Here is a 25,190-nt window from a genome sequence, read left to right as displayed (position 1 = left end):
GGCGGCCGCCCGTGCGTGCTTTCCTTATTCTGGGGACGCTCGCCAGAAACAGGGTGTCCGACCTGAGCTGTCGGGTTGATTTGTGAAGCTTGATGAGAGGTCTCAATATTGATGGGCCTTTGCCTTGTAAGATTTTATGGGCGATGCATAAGGCTTTGAAGGCAATGCGCTCTTGGATGGGAAGCCAGTGAAGCGCCTTGAGGGATGGTTTAGCTGAGCATCTGGATTTCGTTCCCGTGAGTAGTCTTGCTGCAGCGTTCTGGAGTTTTTTTTATGGCAGCTGCTGGTGCGCCTAGGTATAGGGCGTTTCCATAGTCTAGTATCGATAAGATGAGGCCCTGGATCAGAATTTTCCTAGACTGGGGGGGGGGATAAGAGGAAGGATCTTACGGGCTGCTCGCATGAGCCCAAAGCAGGTGCCGGCTGTCTTTCTTGCTTGGGCTCTGAAGCTAAGGTCCTGGTCTAGCCAAAAGCCTATGCTTTTGATTTCTTGTTTTGGTGAGGGGGGAGTGCCCATGCTAGGTGCCAGGCAAGGGTTTTGGGAAGTTTGTTTGGGTCGCCTAGGAGCATGATTTCGGATTTCTCTCCGTTGAGTTTGAGTCTGGAGTCGCCCATCCATATAGATATATTGTGCAGGCAGGTGACTAGGTTCTCCATTGATTGATCGGCCTGGTTGATGGAGACGACTAGTCGTGTGTCGTCGGCGTACAGGACCACCTTTATGCCGAATGGTGAGGCGATGTCGTCCAAGGGGGCCACGTAAACATTAAAAAGTGTGGGGCTCAGGGAGGAGCCCTGAGGGACTCCACAGTTCAGGGGGAGAGATTCGGAGTGACCGTGGCTGTCGGCAACTTGGAAGGTCCTGTGTTCCAAGAATGATTTTAGCCATGCCAGGGTGGTCCCCGAGATGCCCGTTTTTCGGAGGCGGTGGAGGAGGATGGTGTGGTCCACTGTGTCGAAGGCGGCACTCAAGTCCAGGAGGATGACTGCCACTGATCCTCCTGCGTCCAGAATGGACCTTGTCTCATCTGTTACAGCCAGGAGGGTGGTGTCAGTCCCCTGTCCAGGTCTGAACCCGGTCTGTGAGTGGCGAAGGAGGTTGTTAGTCTCTAGAAATGTCGAGAGCTGTTCATTTACAATTCTCTCTGCCACTTTGCTGATGCCTGGAAGGAGGGAGATGGGTCTGAAGTTTGAAGGGTCCAAGGGGTCTAGATGAGGTTTCTTTATGAGTGCCTGAACTATCGCACTTTTCCTGTTGACGGGGACTATCCCGCTGGAGAGAGAGGCATTTATCAGTCTCGTGAGAAGGGGGATATAGTTGGGGCTACTAGTTTGAGTTTACTCATGGGTGCTGGGTCGTCCGGGGAGCCACTCTTCACCCGATTGAGAGTGTCCAACAGTCTCTCGATGGAGACGGGGAGGAAGGCTTTCAGGGCTGGTGCATCTGGGACGATGGGCCCAGCTGGGAGGTCGATTGGGGGATAGGTATTGGGGAAAGTCATTATGATTTTGAGGATTTTGGAAGAGAAGAACTCAACGAGTTGGGTACATCTGGCACCGGTGGGATCCGCGGCCGGCTGCGGTTCAGGGACTTTCATGAGAGATTTTACTATGCGGTAGGTCTCCTTGGAGGCCCACCTTTATGCCGAATGGAGGCAGCCAAGATTTTTCCTTCATAATAGGAAGCTTGTGTATTTTTGATAATGGTTTTATATTGCTTCATGGCCGATTTGTAACTTTCTTTGTTGTTTGGTTTCCAATCTTTCCTCCAGAGACGTTCCAGTTTTTTGCATTTTTTTCGGAGATCTCGTAGTTCCGAAGTGAACCAGGAAGATTTGAATGAACCCCTCTTACTAGGGAGCTGTTTGACGGGGAGAACCACGTCCAGGGACGATTCTATCCAATCTCGGATTTGGGCGTCTGCTAGTGAGGGATCCGGATTCAAGGTAGGGGTGGAGGCTATGAGCTGGTTGGTCCAGGCATCAGTGTTTAGTTTGTGCCACGGACGTGAAGGCGCTTGGGGTGGAAGGTTGAGGCTGATTTCGCTAGAGATTGGGATTTTGAGGCAGATAAGGTGATGATCTGTCCAGGGGATGGGTAGGGGTGAGGATGTGGAGAGTTCTGGGATATTTGAGAGGATAGGGTCCAGAAGATGGCCCTTTTTATGAGTGGGCAGGAGGTTTTTCAGGGAGAGACTGAGTGATCTTCTTTGAGGTCTCCCGCTATTTTGTTCCCTGGGTCATCCAAGTGGACGTTAAGGTCTCCCAGCACTGTAAGGTTGGAAGATAAACAGGCTAGGGAGGTGGCAGTCTCTACCAGGGAGTTAGGGAACTGTCCAAGTGGTCCCGGGGGTCGGTATATGAGAAGACCTGACAGAGTTTTCTCCGGGGAGAGATGTAGGGCAAAGTGAGCGTTTTCGCAGTTAAGGACTGGACTGTCTTTGAGATGGCAGGTGAGATGGGCTTTGGTAATTATTGCTAATCCCCCTCCTGATCCTTGAGGTCTGTCCAGATGTTTAACTGTATAGCCCGGAGGGAGGGCTTGGACTATGGACTATGTCTGGGTCGGATGCTGGATTGATCCACGTTTCCATGAGAAACAGCACATCTATGTCGTTGTTCAGTATTAGGAGGTTTATTTCGGTGCTGTGCTTGGGGAGGGATCAGCAGTTAAGCAGAGCCATTTTGATTGTCCTCACTTTGGGAGATGAGTGCGGGGTGAGTTTGTATGAACAATGGTTGCATTTGTTATGATGCTCATCGGGAGAGATTGAGTGAAGGCAGGGGTCCAGGGCACGAGTTGCCAGTTTCCGAAGAGTGTCTGATGAGTAGCTAATGGGTAATGAGACGAGGGGAGCAGGGGGCTGGGCTCTGGGCTCGTACTGGTGCGGACGGGCGCAGACGGGCTTACCTTTGACGAGCCTTCGGCGCGCTGGCGGCGCGCCCGCAGCGCGCGTCCGGCCGATGTAAATCCTTTTGAGGGAGGTGGGAGGGGACGTGGCCTCGGGTGGTGAGCGTGGCCTCACTTCCCTTGCAGGTGGCGGCAATTGTTGTCAGGCCCGCGGCAGCGTTAAGATCGGCTGCGCGGTGACTGTGAGCAGCTCCAAGGAGGGGGGAGTGCTCAAGGTGAATGTGCAGAACAAACAGGTATTTTAAAAACTGTTTTTGAACTACAGTGCTTTAAAAAACGGCGATCGATTCCTTCCGGCTTCCGCCTCAGGAGTTCTCTGTGTCAGCTAATGCGGGCTAAGATTCAGCGCGACTTATATAGTCCAGGGGGGGGGGGGGGGGGGGGGCGTGGCCTCGGGCGGTGGGCGTGGCCTCACTTCCCTTGCAGGTGGCGGCAATTGTTGTCAGGCCCGCGGCAGCGTTAAGATCGGATGCGCGGTGACTGTGAGCAGCTCCAAGGAGGGGGGAGTGCTCAAGGTGAATGTGTAGAACAAACAGGTATTTTAAAAACAGTTTTTGAATTACAGTGCTTTAAAAACGGTGATCGATTCCTCCCGGCTTCCGCCTCAGGAGTTCTCTGTGTTAGGTTCCTAATCATTGACACTCAACTAAAAGCAAGTTTATAAAATGTGAACAATTATTCACCCTTCAATGTCTGTCAGTGGAAGTGAAGTTTAAAGACAGGAGGCACACCATGTTACACATCATATTCCATTCTCAGGTGACCATATTCTTTTAACCACATGACTGCTGGCCGTTTTCCCCCCCTGTGCTGGATTTTGCACTTTTGCTGCCACCATGACGAGCTCAGCTCGTCATCAGCACACGACACCCGTGGGTGATGACGAGCTGAGCTCGTCATCAGCATCGAAAGGGTTAAAAGAACAAATGAGAGGATTCATTATCAAGATATCTAATTCAGCTTCAAATCCAAGGTTCGTACGTTACTTCAACCTTCAGAGTAGACAATAAGGATAAAGCTATAGCACAATTCTCATTCTTTCAGCTCAATAATGATCTTTGTCAAATATGATCATTGCCTACTCACATGAAGGATGCAATGCTTGATCTGATAATTACCAAGAAAAAGATACTGAAAATGTAAGGGCTGGTTACAGTGGAGTAGTCTGCACACCAAAGATTAGTTTCTTCTGTCTCTTCGACTGTTAGGCACTTAGTCCAAAACATACACCATTACCATGAGGGTAAAGGTTAGTGTAAGATTCAAGTTAGGTTTAGAGTGAAGCTTAGAGTCTGGGTTAGACTTTGTGTTAGGGTAAGAGGTGTGGTTAAGGATGCGTTGGGATCAAGCATTGCCTTGGGGTAAGACATGTCGTTATGGATAGGGTCATATCAGATTTAATTACGTATATGCTTATATACTGTGGGTTAGGCTTAATGCTAGGTGTAGCGTATAGGTCATGGTCAAAGTATGGATTAGAGTAGGTGTTAATCTTCAGGATTATGCTAATGTACATATGCAGCAGGGGTGTCAATGCAGTGAGTCACTATATTCTACAGATAACTGGTTGATGTAATAATAATCGATTAAGTGGCTTTTATAAAGTGGTAGTTTGTTGGCTTTTATATAGTGGTCGGCTGAGCATAACAAGGTGCTTACTTTACTTATAACGGAACAAATCCAAAAAACATAACAATTAAATCCTTTTCATGGCAGAAGATTGTGCCATTGCTCTGGTTATCAATTCAAATTACCCTTAAATAATTTACTTCGATGAATCAAAGCCATCTCATAACCTTTAACGTTTCAGCCTGATCATCAGAGAAATGACTAAGAGACTTCACAAATAGGCTCAAAAAGAGTACCAGTATTGGGCAATTTTAATTGAGCAGTGTTCTAATGAAGAGATGGAGACCCCAATGTAAAGAAACAAGTTACTGACTTTTGTTGATGGTTTATTCTAATTGCTACAATTTCTTTTTGACGATTATTCATCAAGAAATATCTCCTGAAGTTGGCTGGATTAGCAGCTCTATTATCTAGGAGTCGCTACAAGATGATAAAGGTATCACCTGCAAGCATGACATTAGTTCTACCTTAATTCGTTGAACCAGAGAGGTAAGGGAGATATGGAGAAACAAAACCAAAACTGCAAAACCATAGAAATAACCCACTGCCCAAAACATCTCACAAGGAGGAGAAATAGAAAGGCACAGGGTCATCTGGTAGTAGAATAGCCATCAGGTTGCAACTTAAGTAAGACTTAAGTGAGAATAAAGGTTAAGAGATTCTCTGTTCATTACAACTCTAGTCACCACATCAGCTAGATCCAGTGATGCTCTTATAATGTAGTTTTAGACACCTTATCCTTCTGCAAATACATGTATACCCACCTGGCATAATCAATCTACAAGTCTGTTGGAAATAGCATCTCACAAAACCAAAGCATTTATGGGATAGACATTTTTGCCTTGATGTTTCATCATGTCATCTTTGTTTTCCAGAGGTCTGAAGAACAGAACATTCCTTTTTAAGCATAAAAAATGATAAATGAATCTCTTAGCAGATTTTTAAAATCTAATGGATCTTTAGGAGAAGCTTTATATTTAATATTGAACATGCTCTTGTACTTATTGGGGTTTAAAAAAATCAGCGGGCGTGGCAAAGATGGCGGGCTGAGAGGTTGCACTTGCCGAGAGCTCCCGTGCCCCTGAAACCCTGCACCGCTCGTAACCGCTGATTCCCCCCCGGATCAAGCGGTGACTGCGCCTGGTGACCCCGGTGGTGGTGTGGAGTGGCCGGTGAGCCTTGACTTCCCCGCCGGAGGTGCGATTCTGTCCGAGATAGCCCGGGGCGGAGCCCGCTGGGCGGCTGGTGTGCGATCCGGAGGCCGTGAGGCTTCCAGGCTTGGGGTCTCGACGGTGTGCTCTGCTGCCTGTGGTGTCCCGTTGGAGTGTCTGAGCCGCAGTGGCCGAGTGGTGCCGGCGGAGGCTTCGCCGGCGGAGCGGAGCCGAACGGAGGAAATTGGAGAGAGCGGAGCCGAGCGGAGGAGATCGACGGAGGCGGAGCCGGCCCACGCCCGCTACGCAAGACCGGGGTTTGGAGAGTCCTCGCCTCGTACGGCTGTTCCGGCCAGGCCCTGGTTGTGGAGGAGTGGTGTTGCGCCCCCGGAGCTGTTCTTCGACTAGGAGTGCCGACCCCGATTGCCTACGCCCTGAGAGCCTGCCCTCCGTCGCTACTGGACTCGCGACAGGGGTAGGCCTCACTCCCTGGGCGTTGGCCCATTGACTGTAACGGGTGGCCATTTTGTGAACCCCGGCCTTGCTTGGGACCTCCGGGTGACGGTGCTTTCTGGCCGGAGTATAGCTGCCTTGGCACTGGTCACCTCTTCGGCGAGCGACGGCCATCGTTGACTCCCGTACCGCCAGGATGTCGAACGCTAGGGGTCAAAGGAGGGGTGGTCGGACTCTGCCGGACATGTTGGGACGCGGAGCCCTACGCAGCGGAGGGAGCCAAACCGCCACGACCTCCCCGGCCCCTTCCAGGGGCGCTGAGGGCGGTGAACCCCCGGTGACGCGGTCATTCCTCGAGTCGCTGTTTAGCTCCTTGCGGGAGGACTTTCAGACTTTGAAGCAGGAGGTGGCCGGGGAGGTCCGCGAGATCCGGCGAGAGGTGGACTCCCTGGGAGAACGAGTCAACACCGTGGAGGAAGCTGGTCACTCCAGAGACGAGGAGATCACCCACCTGCAGCAAGAGGTCCTGCGGCAGCGGGAGCAACAGATCGAGCTGCAGGCCCACGCCGAGGATCTCGAAAACCGGTCCAGGCGGAACAACATCAGGGTCCGGGGCGTTCCGTCCGGCGAGGAGGGAGAGGACGTGACCGCATACCTGGAGGCCCTCTTCCGTTCCATACTAGGGGAGTCAGAAGATTTTCAGGTTCGCATTGACAGGGCGCACCGAGTGGGCCGCCCCCGCAGGGCCACGGCGCCCCCCCCAGACATCTTGGCCTTCCTGCCGGACTTTCCCCTGAAGGAACGGATCCTTCGCGAGGCGCGGCGGCAGCAGCCTTTCCGTTTCCGAGACCACCCGGTGGCCCTCTATCAGGATTTATCTACGGTCACACTGCAGAAAAGAAAATCCTTTAAAATCGCCACGAACTTCCTCCGGGAACAGGGGACACAGTACTCTTGGGGACACCCTTTCCGCCTGATTTTTCGGTGGAACGGAATATTGCACCAGCTCCGGTCCCTTCAGGATGTCTGCGCAGTATTGGGCATAACAGCATCGGATACAGACACCCCGGCGCCGCGCCGCAGATGCAGCACTCGGGACGGTTGGCAGCAGGCTGGTGAGAGGCGCTCCCCGCCACCGGAGCGTCCGGACTCGCCCACGATTCGGGCGGACATGTCGGCCGCCATCCAGGAGGCCTCCAGAGCGACGGCGACCGGTGAAGTGGCCCTGACGGCCTGAACTTACTCCGGGGGGAGTCTGCATTAGCCTTTTCTTATTGCAGGTGCGGGGGTTCTGGGGGTGGGTGGTGCGGGATGGCGAGTGCAGGTGTTGGTGGCTGGACGTCCACTAAATTGACTTTCCACGGCCTTGTCCGTAAAGGACCGGACTGGGACAATGACTTTTTTCTTTGGTTTGAGAAGCGGGGAACGGGAATGGGAATTGCAGGGGGTGTTCTGAGTTTGGGGGTCAGCGAGGGGGCTGAGAGTTGGGAGTGGTGTGGGGTTGGGTTTGTGATGTTCCAAGGGAAGGGGGGGTTCCTTCAGTTGTGGGGTTGTGGGGTTCGGGGACTGTACTGTGCCGTAGGGATATCTATGCTTGCTGCGCGCTGGGGTTTCGTGAAGTGGCTTCTACGCTTGCTTGCTGGGCCTCGCCCACCTAGGTGCGTTTCAATGATTCCCCTCCTTGATGGATCTTAAAGTTGTCACTCTGAATGTGAAAGGGCTGAATAATCCGGTTAAAAGGCGAGCGGTTCTGTCTCTGCTAGAGAACTCCCGGGCTGATGTCTGCCTGTTGCAAGAGACCCATCTGCTGGCCAAAGACTGTCCCAGAATGCGTACCCCTAGGTTCCCCACGCAGTTTTTCTCCTCCAGCGCTTCCAAAACGGCAGGGGTGGCACTTCTGTTCTCCAGGGGGTTCCGGGGGGAGATCTTACACAAAGTGGCGGAGCAGAAAGGGAGACTCTTGGCGTACAGGATTAGGGTGGGAGGCTTGGTGCTGACTGTAGGCTCTATCTACGGCCCCAATGACCGCCAGGAACAATTCTTGCACAGGGCACTGGAAGACGTGGCGTCCACCTCTGATAAGCACATAGTGTTGGGGGGGGATCTGAATCTGGTTTTTGATGCGGCCCTGGACAGGTCTGTGCAACGGCGCCACCAGTTGGGAGAGCTTTCGGGCTTGGTTCGCACCCGACTTGAGGAGCTGGACTTGCATGACATGTGGCGCCATCTCCACCCCACCACCCGCGCGTACTCTTACTTCTCACACGCACACAAGTCCTATGCACGACTAGACCATTTACTTGTGTCGGGACCGATGCTTGTTTTAGCCTCGAATGCTGACATGGGGGTCCTCTCTCTTTCCGATCATGCGCCGGTAGAGGGCACCTTCAATCTGCCCCCGGTAGCTCGGCCGAGAGGGGTCTGGCGACTCCGGGACACATTATTGCACAGGCGGTCGACGGTGGAACAGATTCGTGCGGCCATTGCGGAATTTCAGCGCGTAAATGATAATGACGACACCTCCCGCGCGACGCAATGGGCAGCCCTGAAGGCTGTGCTTCGGGGCGAGTTTATCGCTCTCTCCTCGGCGGAGAACAAGGACCGACAGCTCAAAAGGGACGAGCTTACCCGGCAGGTGCGGGAGCTGGAGCAGGTTCATCACAGAACCGGAGCCCCCAGGATCTGGAGGCAGCTGAAAGCCGCCAGAAAACTCTTGTCTGCCCTGGACACGGACCGGGCGGAGTACGCGATGCTTCGGCTGAAGCACAAGTATTATACAGGTGGCGACCGCTGCGGACGGCTCCTAGCCAACAAGCTCAGGGTGCAACACCAACAGCACCGAGTGAAGGAGTTGGTTACCCCGGCCGGACGCTCGGTCACGGAGGACGAGCAAATAGCGGATGTTTTCCGTAATTTTTACGCAGATCTCTACACAGGTGAGGCCCCTTCTGCCCAGATGGAAACGGACTATCTGGAGTCGGTGCAGCTCCCTTCGTTGACGCCGGATTAGGCCCAGTACCTGGAACGGGAGATCCGTATCGAGGAGGTGGTCACGGCGATCTCCCGGCTCAAGCCGGGCAAGGCCCCGGGCCCGGATGGCTTCATCCCTCTGTTTTATAAAACTTTTTGTCAGGAGCTAGCGCCCCTGTTGACTCGCCTTTTCAACACGTTCGCAGAGCCGGGCGCCATTCCCCCTGAGTTTCTGCAAGCCACGGTCTCCGTGATCCCAAAACCGGGCAAGGACAGGACTGCCTGTGGGTCCTATCGTCCTATCTCGTTGCTGAATACAGACCTGAAAGTGTACACCAGCATATTGGCAGCACGCCTGGCACTTCATCTCCCGGGCATGGTCGACCCGGATCAGGTGGGCTTTGTACCTGGCAGACAGACAGTGGACAACACAAAGAGGGTAACTCATATTCTTGAGAAGGCCTCCAGGATCCCCGGGGAAAGAATGCTTCTTTCCATAGATGCGGAGAAGGCGTTTGACAGGGTGCACTGGCCCTACCTGGAGAAGGTCTTGGGCAAGTTCGGGATAGGCGAGAAGTTCCGGCACTTGATCTTCAACTGCTACCGGTTCCCGTCCGCGGTGGTCCGAGTGAACGGGGGCAGTTCCCGGCCCTTCCCCATAGAGCGGGGCACGCGACAGGGATGCCCTCTGTCCCCTTTGCTCTTTTCTCTTTATATGGAGCCGTTTGCTCAAAGGGTTCGGCAGAACCCCGACATTGCCGGGGTCAAGATGGGCGAATTTCCCCACGCGATCAGTCTGTATGCAGATGACGTCATTTTGACGCTTGATGACCCGCGGAGGTCGCTGCCGGCTTGCATTGCTGAATTGGACCTCTTCGCTGCGGTGGCGGGCTTCAAGGTGAACCTTGGGAAATCAGCTGCCCTCGACATCTCGCTCACCGGCGCCACCAGGGCGGAACTGCAGAGACTTTATCCTCTGAGCTGGTCCGGGGACCGGATTCCGTATTTAGGGATCCTGTTGGCGCCCTCCCTCCCGGCGATGGTCACGGCCAATTATGCGGCTTTGAGCTCAAAAATCAGAGAGGAATTGGGCCGGTGGGATAAGGGCACGTTGTCGCTGCTCGGTAGGGTGGCCGCAGTAAAGATGACCCTCCTGCCTCAGGTGCTATACCTGTTTAGGGCGTTGCCGCTTCAGCCCCCCACAGGGTGGCTTGCAGAGACTCAATCGGCCATTGCACGGTTTGTGTGGCAGGGCCGTAGACCGCAGATTAAGAGGACCATTGCTACGCTGGCGCCCGAATCTGGGGGGCTAGGGATACCAGATTTACGGAAATACTTCCAGGCCGCCCAACTTCGCTATCTGGTGGAATGGAGCCGGTGGGAGTCGGACAAACACTGGCTGTTCCAGGACCAGGCATTAGCGGGCAGAACGCTATAGGAGGTGCCGTTCTTGAGGCGGTCACACCGGCCCCCTAACCTCTACGCATCTTTTGTGACACGTGTCCCACTCCGGGTGTGGGACTCGGTGGCCACTAAGCATGAATTTACTACCTTTCCCTCTCCCTTCACGCCGCTAATTGGCAATCCTGACTTCGGTCCGGGACTGGAGCCTGGTGCCTACGATCGCTGGCGGGCGGCCCGCTGTTGCACTTTGTATCACCTATATGGCCCCGAGGGTGTCATCCCCTTTCGGGACTTACAGCGGGACTACGGCTTCCCTGAGACGGAGCGCATGAGGTATATGCAGGCGCGCCACTGGGCACTACAACCCCAAGTGCGCGAATCGGCGTATCGGGAGATCACGGTGTACGAGCGCTGGTTAATCACTCGCACGTCGGACGCTAAACTTATCTCCGATTTGTACAAGATGCTGCAGCCCCCTCCCTTTTACATTCACAACCCCGGTAGGGAGCGCTGGGAACGGGAGCTCGGACGGGGGTTGAGCCACACAGAATGGGACCACATCTCCTACCGCTCACGCCACTCGGCCTATCACACGGGGCTCACGGAGACCTTCACTAAAATTTCGACATACTGGTACCGCACTCCTGAGAAATTACATGAGATGTATAGATCACTGCCGGGGACGTGCTGGCGTAACTGTGGCCACACTGGCACGCTTACACACATACTGTGGGATTGTCCCCTCTTGGCTTCTTATTGGGAGGAGGTTCTTGGCGAGGTGGACAAATGTTTTGAGATAGAGCTGCCACGGTTCCCTGCCTATGTCCTACTGGGGTTGCCGAATGGGTTGATGTACCCCCTCAGGTCTAGAAGGGGCAGACAGATTGCGATAGCCTTAGGGTCAGCGGTGCAAAACATTCTCATACGCTGGCGCTCCACCACACTTCCCACTGTTGTCGGCTGGCTGCATAGATTGTGGCATGTCCTTGGCATGGAAAAGATGTCCTTGGTGGCACTGGGGGATACAGATGCTTTTGAGGAGCTGTGGGCGCCTTTCCATAGCTTGTTGTGTTCTGAGTTCAGGGAGATCACCTGCCAAAGGTATCTTAGGTTGCTACGACTGACACCGCCGCCAGATCCGCCTGTCTGACTGGTCGGAGTTGGCGTTGAGTAGCGGAGTCGACCGGAGAGTCGCTATGAGGGGAGAGCCGGAGGTCATTGGCACAGTACAGGGGGTGGGTTGGGGTGTGGTAGTTGGGGGTTTTGTAGGTTGGGTAGGTTGTGGAGCAGGGTTGTTTCCCCACCCCTTTTCCCTCCCCCCCTCTTTTCCCCCTCCATTCCCCCCCTTCCCTCCTCTTCTTCCCCCCTCTTCCCCTTCCCCCCTCCCCCCTTCCTTTTTCGTCCCTAACCACAGGCGCACAAGCTGTGTATCCATGCCGGAAGGAGCCTATTGCCGGAACTGAACTGCTCTGATGTATCTCATATACTGTATGCATTTATTGTGGGGCACCTGTGGTTTTTCTTTTCTTGCCCTGTTGTTTCCTTCTTTACCCTGCTTCAATAAAATACTTTAAACCTAAAAAAATCAGCTTCAAAATTCCTGGCAACAATCTGTTTTTAAGAGCATCTGTAAACTTCAAAAGCATCAAAAATAACTTACTTGGTAACTGGTATGATGATTCAGCAATCTGACATATTTTGGCTGCCCTTCTGAAATTCAGTGCTGCTGAGCATGAAAGCAAGCACTCACAGGCGCAGTTAAAATACACATAAGCACATATACATTGCAAGTGACCACCATGTATATCATTAGGATGCCTAACTTAAGAATGTTGGATTTATTGGACAAACAAAAGACAAAGAAAGAGAGACAGTGCACCTCCATGAATCCACTGGACAATGGAAAGTGTACTGGCCAGAGAAAAGGGAGCTTTGTTTACTGAACAAATTGTTGTTTCAGTCTATTTCGCAGTTGCAAGGAGCCTAGCTATTTCAACAGAGATTGTTGCGATGAACCTCTGCGTTTCTGCAAGATCCACTGACAGCAAAACCTTTTCATTTTGACATATCCAAAACAGTGATTTAGGGAACATAAACCACTCTCAAGCTGAACAGTGAAGCAAGTCAGACACCTTGGCCCATATTATTAGTTTGGCAGGAACTACATAGCCTCCAATTTCTGGAGGAACCTGAACATGGAGTAGACCCAACAATCTTCAATTTCCTACATCACACTGCCCCTATGCGAGAGAAAATTCAGCAGATGGAGTCTACTCCATATTCAGAGTTTCCTTAAGAAATTGGTGGATTTTCTGTTTCCTTCAAACACTAAATGGTGCCTTTAGTCTTTAACAGTAAGCTTAAGAGGAGGGGGTTAGCTGTACCACACCTTTGTGACAACAGTCATGGAGTTGCATTTTGCCAAAGGCAAGGTGGAAATCTAAAATAAAATGGTATCTTTTTGCTAATGACTTGACCATGATTTAAGCCTCAAAGACCTCACACTGCGCAGAATGAGATGGCTTTACCAGAGGCTACGGGTAAACTGGTTCCCTCACTTTGCCATCTCACTCCTCACTGCCAGAAAAGTCTTGCAGATCGGTTACTCATAAAGCTTCAGAACTGGTTGTGAAGCTACCAGTCCTTCTTCTCACTATAACATCTATGTAATCTTTAGACAATCAGGACTAACTAAAGAGGCAAATGCTTTTTTGCACCATTCTCGCTGCCTGATTTTTATGGACTATGTGAATGGCCTCTCAGGTTCCACTGGAAGTGATGTACTCACTGCCATAAGAAGAACCACATGCACCAGTGACATTTGTTTCTTTTCTCTAGGCCGCCAACAGATATAGGATCTAGAGCTGTTAATTATTTATAACATTATTTGAAAATTGTGTAATTTTTTCATGGCTTGTTGGCAGTTCATCCACCTAGGAAGTGTAGCGATATAACAGAATGTCTGTGCAGTATACATTCAGTGAATCATGAGTAGCATCTACAACCAAAGATGGCGTCCGAGATAATTTAAATTGGGGTTTTCAGGATATAGATCTATCTCCCACAAAAGACACGGCTCTTTGTACCCAGGTTAGCGCAAAGTAGCTTCTTTGGGAGGGAGTCATTGGGGGATTATCCTCTCTGAAGAGGTAAGTCAATCTTATGCACTTAGTCCACCACCGCTGATGGAGCAGATTGTCTACACAATCTGTCTTCAAAGAGTGCAAGTAATTCTGACTACCTAGATTGAACTTACGATCTGTGGTACTCGGCTCTAATGCAACTGAACTTATCGAGGTTTTTAGCCTCTGAGGTAGGATCTGTTATTTCGCAAAGGGGGCAGTCTGTTTCAGCTGAATGAGATCCGGTGTTACTGATTATCATCTTCCTTAGGATCTTCTAAATCTTCTATTGTTGGCACATAGGCCATCAACTTGGGCACCGTATTCCAGTAGTTGATCTGCGTTTGCTGCTTTGTGTCAAGTTGTTCAATGGATCCTATAGGAGCTTAGGTAGTTAATTTTCTGCAGTTTCTCCTGCATTTAGCAGAAAAGAGACGCAGCGTAATTATAGTTCAAGATTATTTGGATGCCCTTTGACCTCGTTTATTTTTCCCCAAGGAGGGTTTGCTATTTACATTGCCATTCATTGTTAGATTACTTCCTGAATTTGTTATTACTCCAGCTTGGGTCTGAAACATAGTGTTGACATATCTTATGGCTTCTCCCTTTGGACCAATGGATTCCAATGATCCTACATTTCTCTCCTAGGTAGTGACTTATTTTGCTACAGATCACTTTTTATAGGGGGATTACCAAGCTGCATATTTTATCAGCTTCTCATTTTGCAGTTCCCTAGAAGGATAGGTAAGTACTTCAGGTTAAATTCCTTTTTTGTCTTCAAACGAAAGAGGTGTCAGAGCTTCACATTTTTCAGACTGTCATTTTGCCTGCTCTCTTTCCTCCCTCATCTGATTAAGCATTAGGAAAAGCATCGTAGATTAGAACGTTAACAGCACTTAGTTTTTTATTCAGCGAACATCAGATTTTCAAATGCAGAAAAACATGTTGGTGTCTATTAAAGAACCCTATTTGGCACCCTACCGTTAGGAAGCGGACTAGCTCTCCATGGATCTTTTTGACTACTGAACTCCGTTATGAACTGACAGGGTACGTTCCTCCAGAGTGCATTCAGGCTCATTCCACTATGCACATGGCAGAAATGTCAGCTCTTTTAAAGTAGTGTTCTAATGTGGTATATTTGTCAGGGTGATATCTATCTTTCTTCAAAACTATTATCTGCAGATGCAAAGGTTGTTCTCAGTCCCAGTTTGGTAGGGTAGAGTAACAGTCAATTTTGGCCTAGGGTAGTCTCTGTCCTGCTCAAGTGAGTATTTTGCCGAAGTTATTATGCTTCAGAAGAATACATGATTTATCTTCTGATACGTTCTTTTTCGCGGCTGAAATTACTACAGCAGATTACGCATACACCAAACCCCCATCCTCTCAGCATGAGTTTTTTGTTGTCATTTTATTTTTGTGCCTCATCATTTCGATTACAGTGATACTTCTGATGGTGAATATTATGGGAAAAACTGGATCTAATCTGGTGCCGGGGGAGGGTTAGACTTTGTGTTAGGGTAAGAGGTGTGGTTAAGGATGCGTTGGGATCAAGCATTGCCTTGGGGTAAGACATGTCGTTATGGATAGGGTCATATCAGATTTAATTACGTATATGCTTATATACTGTGGGTTAGGCTTAATGCTAGGTGTAGCGTACAGGTCATGGTCAAAGTATGGATTAGAGTAGGTGTTAATCTTCAGGATTATGCTAATGTACATATGCAGCAGGGGTGTCAATGCAGTGAGTCACTATATTCTACAGATAACTGGTTGATGTAATAATAATCGATTAAGTGGCTTTTATAAAGTGGTAGTTTGTTGGCTTTTATATAGTGGTCGGCTGAGCATAACAAGGTGCTTACTTTACTTATAACGGAACAAATCCAAAAAACATAACAATTAAATCCTTTTCATGGCAGAAGATTGTGCCATTGCTCTGGTTATCAATTCAAATTACCCTTAAATAATTTACTTCGATGAATCAAAGCCATCTCATAACCTTTAACGTTTCAGCCTGATCATCAGAGAAATGACTAAGAGACTTCATAAATAGGCTCAAAAAGAGTACCAGTATTGGGCAATTTTAATTGAGCAGTGTTCTAATGAAGAGATGGAGACCCCAATGTAAAGAAACAAGTTACTGACTTTTGTTGATGGTTTATTCTAATTGCTACAATTTCTTTTTGACGATTATTCATCAAGAAATATCTCCTGAAGTTGGCTGGATTAGCAGCTCTATTATCTAGGAGTCGCTACAAGATGATAAAGGTATCACCTGCAAGCATGACATTAGTTCTACCTTAATTCGTTGAACCAGAGAGGTAAGGGAGATATGGAGAAACAAAACCAAAACTGCAAAACCATAGAAATAACCCACTGCCCAAAACATCTCACAAGGAGGAGAAATAGAAAGGCACAGGGTCATCTGGTAGTAGAATAGCCATCAGGTTGCAACTTAAGTAAGACTTAAGTGAGAATAAAGGTTAAGAGATTCTCTGTTCATTACAACTCTAGTCACCACATCAGCTAGATCCAGTGATGCTCTTATAATGTAGTTTTAGACACCTTATCCTTCTGCAAATACATGTATACCCACCTGGCATAATCAATCTACAAGTCTGTTGGAAATAGCATCTCACAAAACCAAAGCATTTATGGGATAGACATTTTTGCCTTGATGTTTCATCATGTCATCTTTGTTTTCCAGAGGTCTGAAGAACAGAACATTCCTTTTTAAGCATAAAAAATGATAAATGAATCTCTTAGCAGATTTTTAAAATCTAATGGATCTTTAGGAGAAGCTTTATATTTAATATTGAACATGCTCTTGTACTTATTGGAGTTTAAAAAAATCAGCGGGCGTGGCAAAGATGGCGGGCTGAGAGGTCGCACTTGCCGAGAGCTCCCGTGCCCCTGAAACCCTGCACCGCTTTTTTGCACCATTCTCGCTGCCTGATTTTTATGGACTATGTGAATGGCCTCTCAGGTTCCACTGGAAGTGATGTACTCACTGCCATAAGAAGAACCACATGCACCAGTGACATTTGTTTCTTTTCTCTAGGCCGCCAACAGATATAGGATCTAGAGCTGTTAATTATTTATAACATTATTTGAAAATTGTGTAATTTTTTCATGGCTTGTTGGCAGTTCATCCACCTAGGAAGTGTAGCGATATAACAGAATGTCTGTGCAGTATACATTCAGTGAATCATGAGTAGCATCTACACCCAAAGATGGCGTCCGAGATAATTTAAATTGGGGTTTTCAGGATATAGATCCATCTCCCACAAAAGACACGGCTCTTTGTACCCAGGTTAGCGCAAAGTAGCTTCTTTGGGAGGGAGTCATTGGGGGATTATCCTCTCTGAAGAGGTAAGTCAATCTTATGCACTTAGTCCACCACCGCTGATGGAGCAGATTGTCTACACAATCTGTCTTCAAAGAGTGCAAGTAATTCTGACTACCTAGATTGAACTTACGATCTGTGGTACTCGGCTCTAATGCAACTGAACTTATCAAGGTTTTTAGCCTCTGAGGTAGGATCTGTTATTTCGCAAAGGGGGCAGTCTGTTTCAGCTGAATGAGATCCGGTGTTACTGATTATCATCTTCCTTAGGATCTTCTAAATCTTCTATTGTTGGCACATAGGCCATCAAATTGGGCACCGTATTCCAGTAGTTGATCTGCGTTTGCTGCTTTGTGTCATGTTGTTCAATGGATCCTATAGGAGCTTAGGTAGTTAATTTTCTGCAGTTTCTCCTGCATTTAGCAGAAAAGAGACGCAGCGTAATTATAGTTCAAGATTATTTGGATGCCCTTTGACCTCGTTTATTTTTCCCCAAGGAGGGTTTGCTATTTACATTGCCATTCATTGTTAGATTACTTCCTGAATTTGTTATTACTCCAGCTTGGGTCTGAAACATAGTGTTGACATATCTTATGGCTTCTCCCTTTGGACCAATGGATTCCAATGATCCTACATTTCTCTCCTAGGTAGTGACTTATTTTGCTACAGATCACTTTTTATAGGGGGATTACCAAGCTGCATATTTTATCAGCTTCTCATTTTGCAGTTCCCTAGAAGGATAGGTAAGTACTTCAGGTTAAATTCCTTTTTTGTCTTCAAACCAAAGAGGTGTCAGAGCTTCACATTTTTCAGACTGTCATTTTGCCTGCTCTCTTTCCTCCCTCATCTGATTAAGCATTAGGAAAAGCATCGTAGATTAGAACGTTAACAGCACTTAGTTTTTTATTCAGCGAACATCAGATTTTCAAATGCAGAAAAACATGTTGGTGTCTATTAAAGAACCCTATTTGGCACCCTACCGTTAGGAAGCGGACTAGCTCTCCATGGATCTTTTTGACTACTGAACTCCGTTATGAACTGACAGGGTACGTTCCTCCAGAGTGCATTCAGGCTCATTCCACTATGCACATGGCAGAAATGTCAGCTCTTTTAAAGTAGTGTTCTAATGTGGTATATTTGTCAGGGTGATATCTATCTTTCTTCAAAACTATTATCTGCAGATGCAAAGGTTGTTCTCAGTCCCAGTTTGGTAGGGTAGAGTAACAGTCAATTTTGGCCTAGGGTAGTCTCTGTCCTGCTCAAGTGAGTATTTTGCCGAAGTTATTATGCTTCAGAAGAATACATGATTTATCTTCGGATACGTTCTTTTTCGTGGCTGAAATTACTACAGCAGATTACGCATACACCAAACCCCCATCCTCTCAGCATGAGTTTTTTGTTGTCATTTTATTTTTGTGCCTCATCATTTCGATTACAGTGATACTTCTGATGGTGAATATTATGGGAAAAACTGGATCTAATCTGGTGCCGGGGGAGGGGACTGAAGTGAGTATTTGGCAGGAGCTAATATCCATTAGAATGTATTGGTATCCCCTCATTCTTTAATGTTCTTACTTATTTATCTGCTGCATCCAACCAATGTTCTCTCCTTGTCTCTAGAACACGTTCTATGTTTCTGGATTATGTCTGCACCACAGAAAATTTTAAATAAATAAATATGAGATGCACACAAACTGATTACAGGATTCTTTGATATGCAATTATTGCAATTAGTTTAATGTAGCATTCTTTCATTGTTGTAAACATTAACTCCTCCAAAGGAGGTATATATCTCTTAGCAGGATGGGTGCAAGTTACCTTGAGAAAGCCTCTGTGGAGAAAGTGATTTCAGCTCGTGGTCTCGCTCCAATGTGCCCGCCATGTGTTCTACTGATGGAGCATAGATGTTATCTGTGTTATCAATATCGGAAAGGATGTGACAGGTTGAAGGAATGAGTACTTCATTTTCCATCTGCTGTTGGAGATGGTACATTGGTAAATCTGCATTAGAATTATCCTGTTCATACCTGTAAGGAAAAGGAAAAATATGCCTCAATTATTGCAACACTTGAACAAAAACAGTGAACAAAATACCATTTTGTTGCACCCCAACATTGTACTCTACCTTTAAAAAAGTAGCAAACCATAATAAACTAGATTTACGTAGGCTTGGTTGTGTTGCATCAATCAGGTGCTACTTCTGGGTCTATCAGACAAGGGCACAAAGTAGACTGCTAGTTTAAATACTGATATATCTTGAAAATAAATATTTACTTTCTGGGTGCGTTATAATAATAGAGACAGTAGGATACAGCTACAGTCTCTGATCACATTTGTGGCTGTTCTAGTGGTACTAATAACTTGTCAATCGCAATGAGGTGTCCCATCTCAAGCAGGACCCAGCGAGTTTGCCAGCGGCCATTGTAGAATGGGTGTCCCTCATTCTCAGCATGTGTAGCAGATCATGCAGAGGGCAAAAAGGATTGTTACCCAATCTGACCACCAGTGTAGTGTAGTACTAGTTCTTGTGAGATCTTCCCCTGAGATTAAGGGCTAAACTTAGCATCCTTGTTTTGAATCAACACACTGTGTTTTCCCTTGGCAAATCAGTGCACATGGTTTTGGCAATTTCTAGGTCATCGTAAAGTTATTGTAGGTTAAAGGATGAACGCCTGAAAAACAACAGGTGGCAGCCTACACATGTAAAACTAAGGAACGCATACGAAGAGTGTAAATACAGCTATCTTGGCCTTTGTCAGTCGAGTTCGGTTACCATTCAGGTTTGATGCAGAGGATTCTCTGAAAAATTTCTTGACTCCTAAATATCATTGGAATTCTCCACATAACACTTTCTAGGATTCAACATGTGCACTCTCCTCTATTCTCAGCTTTCAACTGGTGCAATTACACATGCACTCAATACAACCTCCTGAGAGACTCAGAACTTTAAGAGCACTTTGCATACAAACACAGGTTGCACTATCAACAGCACTTTCTCTGGAAGGAAGATGATGTATGGTTTTTTCAATGAAATCTCATTTACTCCTCCATTTTCCCTGATACAATCATCACCAGAAAGACTGCTTACAAAGTCAAAGACTTCAATGAACATTAATAGAGTGATGCAGAAGGATTCATGAGCAAAAACTAAAACACCAAAGCTAAGTAAAAAGTGCTGGAGAGAAGGAATTCTGAACACTCTTAATAACCCTGGCACCACAGGCTATTTGAAAACAATCTTGCTGAGGCACCTAAAGGTACTCTGTGACCTATTTTAAGATCATGTTTCACCAATAACATGGGTAACTCCAATATACGGAGAAGACCAGTCTTTATCCGTTTCATCACACTACTGTTCAAAACGTTTCTATTGGTTGAGTTTAGTGGAAGGCCTCAGAGAAGGAAATACCATCTTCAGTTATATTTTGTGGTAAATCAGTTTGTTTCAAAGTATGGATGGCTGCCCCCAATATTTGTGCACAGTGATTGTAGATTTGCGTGAAGCACTAGTAAGCTCCACTGGGTTAGAAGGACCTCTCTGGGCTACAGTCTATACAGATGGCACAGACACATCATGGAGGTGTAGAAACTGGGGACACCGGTCCCAATCCAAAAGCTAAGAGGATGAGGTCTACCAAGTTTCTTTATTTTCCAAATCAAATTTGGTACCAGAAAAATTTTGGGGAATCTGTAATAAGGCCAAAGTCCCAATCGGTGCACCTTGCAGAGTTCACCTAGAAAATAGTCCAGTGAAAAATAACTAACTCTTAACTGACACTTTTCAACTGCTGGCATTAGTGGAGTTCTCTGCTCATGCAAGATGAGCACAGGTAATAGTGTAAAAGTTGACAGTCAAGATCAGGATAAATTTGGGTGCCTGCATGCCATAGACTGTGCCGGGTAATGAACAGTCAACATCAAGGTCAGAAGGTGGGGTAGTGAAAGTGATACCAGCTATGCCAAAGTAGAAGGACCTCATTTGATCTGAATTTGCACTAAAGCAGTCATAGGGAATATTGTCACCTGAGGAATCACCTCAACAATAGTAGCTACAGAGTGTATGCAAGAAGTCATGAAGATTAGGAGAAACTCTAAAAACCTCCAAATGTCGACCTCAGACTTAGGCACAACTTCTCAAGCACTACATTGGGGTTGGAGATGCTTCTTTTTTTATTCAACAGTGTTATGTATGTACAGTACATACACAAAAAGTTATTAGTGAGCGACAGATAAAACGAGAAGCCAGTAGCGCATGAATATAGAATAAACAACAATCAAATGACGGTGCAGGGATGAAAATTCATTCAACTATAAGCATTAGGAGGATAGAAGGCAACATTCACATGAAACAAAAGCCAGCTATTGATTCTGGAATTGGTGGCCTGTGGAAAAACTCTAACACCATGTTGTGTGACACGTTTAGAAAGTTTCTACATCGCTTCTGGTGGTGCTGCCTGCAAATCCTCGAGTAGAGCAACTTTGCAAAATTCTGGTTCTGACTTTTGTCTAGTTTGCCCCACATAAGCCATCCACAAGGGCATTTAATAATATATATATATATTATTTTTTTTCTTATTTATTTTTTTTTTTTTCTATTTTTTTTTTTTTTTTTTTTTTATTATTGCAGGAAGAACATCATCATACAATACAAAAAAAATTATATACAATCTTTCATTTAACAGCTAAAGCAGGGGATAAACCAATATAGTTTCAATAATGCTTTTCAGAAAACCATAGTTAGAACAATAAATTAAACACTGGCCTGTAAACATGATTATAGTTCAAAACAAGTGAAGGTTCCCCAAATTTTTTCTTTCTTTTTCAAGGCATTCGGTCCTCTAAGTCTTGCTAAGGATAGTTCCATAACATTAATTTCATTTATCAAGCTCCACCATTCCATTACGCTTGGAGGATCTTTTAAGATCCAGGATCTGGCTATGACTAGCCTTGCACAAGCATATACAATTGTTAATAAATCCCTACATTGACTATGGTTGTCCTGAATATCAAGTAAGATCAGTTGTGGTGATATCGGCGGAGTATTAATTTTTTTCTTCAGCAGAGCATCAGTTATTCCTTTCCAAAATATAGATAGCTTCGGACATAAGACCAGCATATGTTCGATGCCAGCTGCATCCATATCGCATTTCGGACATTTAGTACGATCGTTAGTCTGGTTACCACATGTCCAACTAGCTATTCTCTGTGGAGTATAATATAGCTGGGTTACCGTTCGATATTGCTGGAGCCTTAAATTTGAGGATTGAACAACCCGGTTTATTTGACATAATGAGGCTGAGATCTGTTTAGGGTTAATGTTGACTCCTAGTCTAGTCGACCATTTAGCCGCTAGATTCCCACAGTCATCCCGTTTGTTTGCAGTCAGATAACCATAGCTTAGGCTTATAAGTGATTTAACTTTATCTGAATAGAGACATATTAAAGTGTCCGAGTTTGATACTTCTACAATCCTCATCTTACGAAGTAAAAAGTCCCTGATTTGGATATATTTAAAATACATGTCCTCATTTAATTGAAATATAAGCCTAAGTATGCCAAAATCTAGTAAACCATTTGGGCCATAAAGGTCTCCCAGAATAGTAATTCCATGCCTAGCCCATATCTTCCCTACACCGTCTGAAAAAATACCAGGTAGCCCAGGATTGCCCCACAGTCTAAGCTCGGCATTATAGTAAGAAATTCTTTCTAAAGTCATAATTTGGTCCCAGATTTTCTTGATATGTCTCGCTGTCTTGAATTTAACTCTTTTGAAGTAGTTAGGATCGTGTGCACGAAATAAGAATTGGTTGCAGTCAGGTCCCAGCATGTAATGGTGGTAGAATAGGGAACTATCGTTTTTCAACAAGCTTCGAATACGTAAAAAAAAAGTAGCAAAATAATATAATCTAAAATCAGGAAACATCAAGCCTCCCTTTTCAATAGGTAGCTTCAATAATTTGATAGATCTGCGTGCTTTTTTATAGCCCCACACAAAATTGCTACAGATGCCTTCTAGTTTCTTAAAGAAAAGTTTGTTAATTTGTAAAGGGATTGATCTAAATAAATACAAAAGTTTGGGCAAAATCTTCATTTTAATTAAGTTAATTCGCCCCACTAGGCTAAGCGGAATCGTGTGCCATTTTTTAAAAGTGATGTGATTTCCTTTAACATGGAGTCATAATTCATAGTTATCACCTTTTCTATATTGGCTGCCAACTTAATTCCAAGGTAAGTTGCGCTTTGGCATAAACCCAAGATTGGTTCCGAAGGTTTGTGATTAGCAATAACTTGTGTCTTGCTTACGTTAAGTTTATAGCCAGACACATCTCCGAAGTTTTCAGCCTCTTGTATTATTGCCGGAATTGCTGTAGCCAAATTAGTAGTGTATATTGCTATATCATCTGCATAGGCAGTTATCTTCAGATTTTTACCCCCGTGTTGTGCAGGTGTGATACTATCCTGAGCTGTTAATGCATTTAAAAAAGGCTCCAAAGATATCGCAAAAAGTAGAGGGGACAGAGGGCAACCTTGCCTTGTTCCCCTCTCTATCAGAAACGTGGGTGACTCCGTTCTACCATAGCTGATCTTTGCCCGAGGTGCATCATAGAGTGAGCATATCCAATCAAAATAAGGGCCCACAATACCAATTTTCTTCAACACCTCCCAAAAGTACTCCCACCCCACTCGGTCGAATGCCTTTTCCGCATCTAACATCACCATCCCGAGTGGGGTGAGAGTAGTTGAGGCAACATCAAAGGCAGTAATTGCCATATTTACATGGGCTGTGGTATCTCTCCCGGTCACAAAGCCGTGTTGCTGGGAGTTAACTAAGACTGGCATTATGGGGGCTAAACGTTTAGCCAAGATTTTGGCAAATATTTTTACGTCTGAATTGATCAAAGAAATCGGCCGATAGGAGCCGCATTCTTCCGGGGGTTTATTTTTCTTTTAAAAAAAAACTATTTTTGCATTTAATAATATAAATTGCATCTGAGCTATGACATTTGGTGTGGTCTTGCAGAGTAATTTATGTATGTCTTTTTTTGCAACAATGCAGATGCATCAGATGCGGCACTCTGGGAGCACCTCTAGTGGAACATTAACCACAAGGCCGACGAGTTAAGGTGGTTTCTGCTTGAACAAAATGGAAAAGTTTCAAGAGTTGGTGACTTCACTGCTACATTGAACCTGAGAGAATGTAAATGCATACCTTTATTAATCAAAGTTCATAATGGCCTGAATGAACTTGAGGAAATCAATCGACAAGTAGTTTCTATTTATAATGGTTATGCATTTCTCTGTATGATATTGGTTCCTTCATTTGCTAAATTGTTATCCAATATTGTATGCTAAGGTTATTCACCTTTCCCTTTATTATTAATTTCATCTTTCTTTCCATGTACATTCTTATTTAATTATTGCTTGGTTTTAATGTGCTCTTGCCCCGTATACGCGACTTCATTTAATTTACACAATAGGTTGATTGTGTCCTCTCACAATAGTTACATTAGGGACTGTATGGAAAGCGTATACCATTGATTTGGCTTTTATTCTATGTCCCCTAGGCCATTTAATCTATTTTCAGAACTCTGTGTTTCCTTCATGGTCCAGACATCACGGAACGCAACAGTAAGCGCGTCTCTGTTAGGCCTAGAACACTCACTTGTGTCAGCAATCCTGGCAGTAGGGCTTTCGCCTCACTGCCTCCGTGTGCATTCCAGCGTTGGGATGAACTCCTCTTTATCTATGCGTAGCCCATCGGCTCGCGTTTCACACAAGCTGGTAATGTTTAGAAGAAGCTGCTCGCTCTTTGCAGGTATAAAGTTAGTGCTTCATGGTAATGTTAAGCAATTTGTTTGTATTTTTGAGGATTTCCAATCATATTATGGCATCCAGTGTATATGCCGCTTCAGCTCTCGTTTGGGATGCACCTGTCATTTTGCAATTTCAATCCTTGTTTGTGTATTTCTTTGGTGAGTGTATTTTGAAATTTTATTAGTTCCATTCTTATAGCCATAATATTTATGAATAATGGTGGAAGGGTCATATTTAGTTTGCTTTTTGATTTTTCCCTTTAGGAGCTTGCCTGGATGTTTTTACACTGGGCACTCTGTACAACTTTTCCCATTCACATGTTATTTCAATAATGAAGAGTAGGAGCTCATTCTCATTTTCTTACACAGTAATTCCTTACATGCTATTATA

At 46.2% G+C, this 25,190-nt stretch overlaps 1 protein-coding gene across 1 annotated transcript in view; it reads right to left on the bottom strand.

Annotated features, from left to right (window-relative positions):
• Positions 1–25,190, bottom strand: part of LOC147710591 (CDK5 regulatory subunit-associated protein 2-like) — an 883,251-nt gene that overhangs the window by 254,376 nt on the left and 603,685 nt on the right. The window contains exon 27 of the mRNA XM_086921269.1: positions 18,804–19,012. Within this exon, the coding sequence (XP_086777395.1) occupies positions 18,804–19,012 (209 nt within the window). The remainder of the gene's footprint in view (positions 1–18,803; positions 19,013–25,190) is intronic.

Source organism: Lissotriton vulgaris, chromosome 5, assembly GCF_964263255.1.
Source record: "Lissotriton vulgaris chromosome 5, aLisVul1.2, whole genome shotgun sequence".
NCBI lineage: Eukaryota > Metazoa > Chordata > Amphibia > Caudata > Salamandridae > Lissotriton > Lissotriton vulgaris.
Note: the sequence above shows the minus strand (reverse complement) of the source record. Positions and strands in the feature narration are given on the sequence as shown.